The sequence below is a fragment of the Telmatherina bonti genome (genome assembly GCF_933228915.1).
Source record: "Telmatherina bonti genome assembly, chromosome: 18".
Lineage (NCBI taxonomy): Eukaryota > Metazoa > Chordata > Actinopteri > Atheriniformes > Telmatherinidae > Telmatherina > Telmatherina bonti.
In genome coordinates this window covers 32102914-32111004 of record NC_136616.1, presented here as the reverse complement: position 1 = coordinate 32111004, position 8091 = coordinate 32102914, and the positions used below count along the sequence as shown (strand labels likewise).

Below are 8091 nucleotides of genomic sequence, written 5' to 3'. Positions count from 1 at the left end.
GTCCAGCTGGTCTCTTATTTTAGCAGCTATTTTAAATAAAGACAATAATAACATCTTACAGCACAGATTAGGTTCATTCTGAGGCTTCCCATTAATAAAGATGGACTTCAACAGTGGAGGGAGGAAAAAGAGGAAGAGGAGGATAGTTAAAGCTCAGAGGAACCTCTCGAGGATTTTTTGGAGAAGATACCAAGCAGCAGTCTAGATGAGATATCAGATGAAAGCATGGAGGAGGAGGAACAGGGCTGGATAAAAAGTGCACAGGCCACTGGGCCCAGTGTTCCTGGGGCCCCATTCCACACCATAACATTGTAAAAATTGTGAATGATACACTGTGAAACGACATTTCTAACATCTCTCAGCCAGTGGTACCAGTAGCAATACAATAGACACTGTGGTGTAACTATATGGCTTTTACATACATTTTGTTTCATGTCCAAGATGCTGATGTATGCCCTACATGTCCCCCACATGGCCCCCCAATGAGTGTTGGCCCCTGGGCCCGTGCCCATAATGCCTGTTGGATAATCCAGCCTGGAGGAAGAAAACAATATTTCTGCCACCTGGAGGTAAAGAAATCAAGTAGTAATTCAGGTCCTAACTCATCCCTTTAGGGAAAGAATTGCCACAAAATCCAATCAATCAATTTTCTTCCGCTTACCCAAACATGGGGAAATAACTTGAGCAGGGAAGCCCTGACTTTCCTCTCCGTCCTCTCGCTACTTATCTCAGCTCAGCGGAGGGTTCCTGACACATTCCCAGTCCAGCTGAGAATGTGTCAGAAACCCTCTAGTGTGTCCTTGTTCGTTCCCATGGCCACCAGGGACGTGTACAGGAGGCATCCTAACCAGATATCCTAACTCCCAAGAACCTACCAGGACCTTGCTGAGAGTGAAGAACTTGGCCATCATTCCATGACCAGGATGAAAATCCCACTATTCCTCCACAATCCAAAGTTTTGACTATCCAATGGACCCTTTTCTCCAGGACCTCTGAGTAGACATCACCAGGGTGTCTGAGGAATGTGATCCCCTGTTGTTGGAAGACACCCTCTTGCCCCCCTTTTCTGTCAGGTCCCAAATGTCCAAACAATCCTGCAGAGGTATGTCACCCAAGAGAGTCCATCAGCATTCAGAACTCTCTGCAAATGAGGGGCTTCTAAACTACCTCAGCAACATCATCTACAAATATGGGAGAGTCCACTACAAAGTCCTCAGACGTTGCGACTGACTCTCATCATCATGAGCCAAGGTCAGTAGCACTCCATCCTCACTGTACATGATATTGACAGTGCACTTCTTGCCTCACCACTAGAAAGTGGACTTGAATCTCCTCAGGGCCATCCAGAGGTTATTCTCCAAGGCCTCAACAAACTTCTCCCAAGTCCAAATTTCTGGAGACCCATAGCCTAAAGAGGACTGAGAGGCCTTTTTCTTGAGCCTGTTGACATCCTTGACTGCCGGCATCCACCAACTGGATACGATATGAACAACACATCAGGTCCCCATGCAAGCATCAATGTCTCTCAACAGAACAAGAGAGTCTTCAGTAGGAGAATTCTCCAGCAGCCTGTTCAATGACTCCAAAAACAGTGGGCACTGAACTGTTGTTTGGCACTTGTCAACTAGGATAAACTCCAATGTACAGGCCCCGAGCTGGGGACAATAAATATGACCAGGGGCCATAATTATAAAGTGTCAAAGAGCACCCTAAGTGGTTAACTCATTGGTTGGCAAAGGCCTCTTTTGTGGTTTCTGTATGTGGAAAGTTGATTTGGCGTGGTGTGTGTCAAAACACCTCCAAAATGTGCCCACTGAGCGCGCACTCAACAGGTTGTGAATTTGCAAACTCCAACACCTGACACCAGCAAACTCTATTACACCTGCAGTGAGAGATGCCGTCAAGCTAAAGAAGGAATCCTATTGGGCAGTTTTGGCCTGTGGGACTCTAGAGGCAGCTGATAGGTATCGACAGGCCAAGCGGGATGCGGTTTTGGCTGTCACCAAGGCAAAAACTCGGGCATGAGAGGAGTTCGGCAAGGCCATGGAGTATGACTTTTGGATGTCCTCAAGGTGATTCTGGTCCACCTTCTGGCGACTCAGGAGGGGAAAGCAGTGCTCTGTCAACACTGTGTACAATAGAGATGGGGAGCTGCTGACCTCAATTTGGGACATTGTGGCTCGGTGGAAGGAATACTTTGAAGACCTCCTCAATCCTACCAACATGTCTTCTAATGAGGAAGCAGAGCTGGGGGAGTTAGGGTGGACCCTCCCATTTCCAGGGCTGAGATCGCTGAAGTAGTAAAATAAAGCTCCTTGGTGGCAAGGCCCCACGGTGGATGAAATCTGCCTGGAGTTTCTTCAGGCTCTGGATGCTATGGGGCTGACCTGGCTAACACATCTCTGCACCATTGCATGGACATTGGGGACAGTGACTCTGGACTGGCAGACTGGGGTGGTGGTTCCCCTTTTCAAGAAGGGGGAACAGAGGATGTGCTCAACTATGGGGGGATCATGCTCCTCAGCCTCCCTGGTAAGGTCCACTCAGGGGATGGTCTGTAGGATAGTCAAATCTTGGATTGAGGAGAGCAGTGCAGTTTTTGTCCTGGTTGCGGAAAAGTGGACTAGCTCTGTACCCTCTTTGGGTTCGTGGGGGGTGGGGTTGGAGTTTGCCTAACCAATCTACATGTGCTTTGTGGACTTGGAGAAGACATTTGAACATGTCCCCCAGTGACTCCTGTGAGGGGTATTCCGGGGGTATGGGGTACCGGACCCTCTTGTATGAGCTGTCTGGTCTCTGTACGACAGGTGTCAGAGCTTGGTGCGCATTGCCGGCAGTAAGTCAGATTTATTTTCATTGCGGGTTGGACTCCGACAAGGCTGCCTTTTATCACCAATTTTTTTCACAACTTTTTGGATGTAATTTCTAGGTGCATCCGAGGTGTTGAGGGGATCCAATTCGGTGACCTCAGGATTGGGTCTCTGCTTTTCATGAATGACATGGTACTGCTGGCTTAATCTGGCCGTCATCTCCAGCTCTCGCTTGACCAAGTGTTAAATGGCTGGGATGAGAATCAGCACCTCCAAATACGAGACCATGGTCCTCAACTGGAATATGTGGATTGTCCTCTCAGGGTCAGGAGTGAGATCCTACCCCAAGTGGAGGAGTTCAAATATCTCGGGGTCTTGTTCATGAGTGAGGGAAGGATGGAGCGTGAGATCGACAGACGGATCGGTGCGACGTCTGCAGTAATGCGGACTCTGCGATGGTCTATCATGGTGAAGAAGGAGCTGAGCCAGAAGGCAAAGCTCTCGATTTACCAGTCCATCTATGTTCCTACCCTCACCTATGGTCATGAGTTATAGGCAGTGTATGAAAGAATGAGATTGTGCATAGAGGCGACTGAAATGAGTTTCCTCTACAGGGTGGCAGGGCTCTCCCTTAGAGGTAGGGGGAGGAGCTTTGTAATCCAGGAGGGGCTCAGAGTAGAGCAGCTGCTCCTCCGCATCGAGGAGCATTGGTCCCAAGGATCATAAGAGGGATTTTTTTTCTCTTTTTTTTGGGCGGGGGGGGTATCTCTCTTTCTCCATCTTTATTTGAGCTTTAGTTATCATCAATGTATTTAATCTAACTATTTTAGGAAAAGAGAGTGAAATAGGAAAACATCTCTAAGCCCAGAGAATCATGTCGTGTTTACTTCCCATAAAGCTGACCGGACAATCTGCACTTTCTGCTGTTTAAAAATGTTACTTGTTCATTTTAAAAGTCAAAGTATGAAAACAGCCTTTTCCTGCTAGTCAAACACAGCAGCTCCACTCTGCTCACATAGTATATTGTTCCTTTCCTTGAGTATCTTAAATTTGAATATGGGTGCGACCAACCTGCGGTGAAGAGTAAGCTGATAGGTCAGATTCACTGCACAAATATGTTGCTCGTTCAGATTTCAAATGCGTTTCATGTACCAGGAAGCAAACCTAAGTCATTCTTACCAAGAGCTGAAATGGCACAGAAAGGAGTTCAGCTGGACCAAGAAAATATTTCTTGTTCAATATGTGGGGATCTTCTGAAGGATCCGGTGACTATTCCCTGTGGACACAGCTACTGTATGGACTGTATTAAAACCCACTGGGATGGAGAGGATCAGAGAAGAATCCACAGCTGTCCTCAGTGCAGGAATACTTTCAAACCGAGACCTGTCCTGGAGAAAAACATCATGTTGGCAGCTTTAATGGAGAAGTTGAAGACTGGACTGCAAGCTGCTCCAGATGATCACTGCTATGCTGGACCTGAAGATGTGGCCTGTGATGTCTGTACTGGGAGGAAGCTGAAAGCCATCAAGTCCTGTCTGGTATGTTTGGTTTCTTACTGTGAGAAACACCTCCAACCTCATTATGATGTGGCTCATTTGAAGAAACACAAGCTGGTGGACCCCTCCAAGAATCTCCAGCAGCTCATCTGTTCTCGTCATGATGAGGTGATGAAGATTTTCTGTCGTACTGATCAGCAGAGTATCTGTTATCTCTGCTTATTGAATGAACATAAAGGTCATGAAACAGTCTCAGCTGCAGCAGAAAGAGCTGAGAAGCAGAAGGAGCTGGAGGTGAGTCGACAAGAAATCCAGCAGAGAATCCAGGACGGAGAGAAAGATGTGAAGCTGCTTCAACAGGAGGTGGAGGCCATCAATGTCTCCGCTGATAAAGCAGTGGAGGACAGTGAGAAGATCTTCACTCAACTGATCCGTCTCATCCAGAAAAGAAGCTCTGATGTGAAGCAGCAGATCAGATCCCAGCAGGAAACTGAAGTGAGTCGAGTCAAAGAGCTTCAGGAGAAGCTGGAGCAGGAGATCACTGAGCTGAAGAGGAAAGACGGCGAGCTGGAGCAGCTCTCACACACAGAGGATCACAACCAGTTTCTACACAACTACCCCTCACTGTCAGCACTCAGTCTACACACTCATCCAGCATCAATATTCGTCCTCTCAGATACTTTGAGGATGTGACAGCAGCTGTGTCAGAGACCAGAGATAAACTACAGGACATCCTGACAGAGACATGGACAAACATCTCACTGGCACTCACTGATGTGGATGTTTTACTGTCTGAACCAGAACCAAAGAGCAGAGCTGACTTCCTGAAATATTCAAGAGAAATCACACTGGATCCAAACACAGCAAACAAACAGCTGTTACTATCTGATGGAAACAGAAAAGCAACATTAATGAGAAAAACACAGTCCTATTCTCGTCATCCAGACAGATTTACTAGATGGTGGCAGGTCCTGAGCAAAGAGAGTCTGACTGGACGTTGTTACTGGGAGGTGGAGTGGAGAGGAAGAGGAACTGAAATTGCAGTCACCTATAAGGACATCAGCAGAGCAGGGAACTCATATGAATGCGGATTTGGATTCAATGACAAATCTTGGTCATTACGATGTGACACAGACAATTACAGATTTCATCACAATAATGCCCAAACGTCAGTCTCAGGTCCTCCTTCCTCCAGAGTAGGAGTGTATCTGGATCACAGATCAGGTTTTCTGTCTTTCTACAGCGTCTCTGAAACCATGACTCTCCTCCACAGAGTCCAGACCACATTCACTCAGCCGCTACATGCTGGACTTCAGCTTTTTCACTACTTAATTTCATATCCTGGTGAAGACACTGCTGAGTTGATCAAACTAAAGTAGAAGTAATTTAGTGGTCCTTCTTGTGTCTGTTTAGCCGCGGAGTCGGAACTGATCATGCCGACTTTTATTTACCATTAATTATATTTAGATATGTTGTTCAAATAAATGTACAGTAGGTTCACTGAAATCAACTGAGTTTGGAAAATATCTCAGACGGGCATTGACTTGTTGGTTAGCTTAGCCACAAGTTGAAAATACAGACCTCTCGGTCATTATGCTTTCCCCTGCTGGAATTAGCTCCAAGGGGAACGTAGGTTTTCCTCAAATTTAGCCACCATTAGGCCAAGGATATACTTCCTTTTGAGCTCTGTGTTGTTATTGTCAACTGGCTTTATCCTGAATGTAATTTTTTACATCCTTGCTTGTGTACTACACTTGTTACTGCAGAACTCCATCAGAGAAATCAGAGTTCTCTAATGCATTACAAATTCAAAGACAGAGTTGTTAAATTTGTAGATGTAAACAAAATCATTATGAGGTGGTTAGTGTTGAGTTCATTTTAAGATCACGTCTGAAGTCTGTAAACAAAACACGAGACATTTGATCTTCGAAACCTTCCATCATTTTTGATTACCGTTTACCTTCTAATCTCACATCTAGTCAAATCCAAGCGGCAACCTCCGGTGGTAAAAAGTGAAGCCTATGCGGAAGTGCATAAAACTGCAGTTCCCCCTTCATCCACTAGGGGCTCCACAACAGAGCAAATCCCCATAGACTCCCATGTTAAAAAGACCAACTTTACAGCAGAAATAAACATGTTTACAGCAGAAATAAACATGTTTACAGCGTGGTACAAAAATCCATTTTAGGTTTAATAGGTCAGGTTTACCTTCATAACTGTGGGGGGAGTGAATTTTTTTCTAACTCGCCTGTTTAAAAGTAATTTAATCTCGAAATTTGGCATATTTAGGGGCGTGTCCTTTTGATTGACAGGTAGCAGATATCCCGCTTCAAGAAGGAAGAACGTAGAACAACCACGGTTTTTAGCCGGTTAACAATGTGACATAGCTTTAGCCCGCTTACCTCCGTTAGCTGGTTAGCTCCTGTTATCTCCAGGTTAGCTCTTAGCTACAGGCAGCTCAGAGTTCGCTCGATGTCAATCATCCGCCATGACACTCACAGCCCCCCTCTCAGCTCCACCTTTTTGCCCATATTTGTATTTTCCGGGCGAGACGACACACACGTCCCTGCCAAGCTGACGATGGTAGGAACCGCCCAATGAGCTTCAATTCAGCTCTTCAGAAACCTATGGGTGACGTCACGGAGGCTACGTCCATCTTTTACATACAGTCCATGGTTAAATCTATGACAACAGTGCCCTTATTGGTTACTCCCATGCTGCAGTTTGCAAACTTGCCTTAAATTGACGCTCCAGAGAATCCTTTACCCAAAACGATTTGTTGATCCTGAATGTTGAAAATTACAGCCATTATTTTATTGACTTAGTAAAAGCTTATCTTGTTACTTTGCCATTCATCACATGCTTAGCTGTTCTACTTATTAGTTTATCATGTTATTAATTACTCATATTTTTACTACTATAATCTTACTATTATAATATCATTAATCAGTTTTTATGCTTATTCTGTGATTTTGATCAAATGGCAAAGGATGTTTGGAAAGGAAACACTAATTCCTCTTTTTTTCCCCCATGTATTCATCTGGACGAGCAAAGGCTTCAATTTTCCCGGTCAGAAGAGTCTGATGAAGACTCATTTTATTTTACTATAAGAAGTTTGGACATTTTGTGTTTCATTGTTTCTCATCATGTACTTAAAATAATGGATATCTTTGGAAAAAAAAGGCAGATAAGCTGATGGGATGTCCATGTATCTGACTTCTTTTCCAATTTCTGACATAATTATTTCTGAAGCAAAAATTTAAATTAGTTTTGTTTTATATTTTGCTCTGCTTTATGTTACATTTGCATGAATATCATGGTGTGATTCAGCTTCTTTTTATCATTTTTAACTTTTTACATTTTTATGATTACATAATTTTGAACGTCAGAACTCAATGTAAAGAGGTGATTTTTATTTCCTTTATATCTTACATATTTGAACTTTTTTTGATTCACATAAAATTCTTTGTTGTGGGAACTCAGTAATTGTGTAAGTGTTCTACCTTGACAAAAAAAAAATCTAATAAATCTTATCGACTCTGAAATACGAGTCTAGAAAAGGCAACCTTAGTGGTTTTCATGGGAATATTGTTTAACAGTTTTACTAGGTGATAAAAAGAAAAAAGGTAACACTGGGACAAGACTTTAGACTAGGGGCACAAACCTAGAGAGACTCCGCCTCAGATCCAGATCTAAACATGTCTAAGTTATTGAGCACATTGCTAATGGTGTCGATGGTGATACAGTTGAATTTCTTGCAAATGGTAAATGGTAAATGGACTTGT

At 44.1% G+C, this 8091-nt stretch overlaps 1 protein-coding gene across 1 annotated transcript; it reads left to right on the top strand.

The window, feature by feature from the left end:
- Positions 1 to 4000: 4000 nt before the first annotated feature.
- Positions 4001 to 5685, top strand: LOC306769290 (tripartite motif-containing protein 16-like; the record flags this gene model as incomplete). The annotated part of the gene is given in 2 exon segments (XM_079257856.1): positions 4001 to 4931; positions 4934 to 5685. Coding segments are annotated over 2 exon segments (1683 nt in total).
- Between the last annotated feature and the right edge of the window lie 2406 nt (positions 5686 to 8091).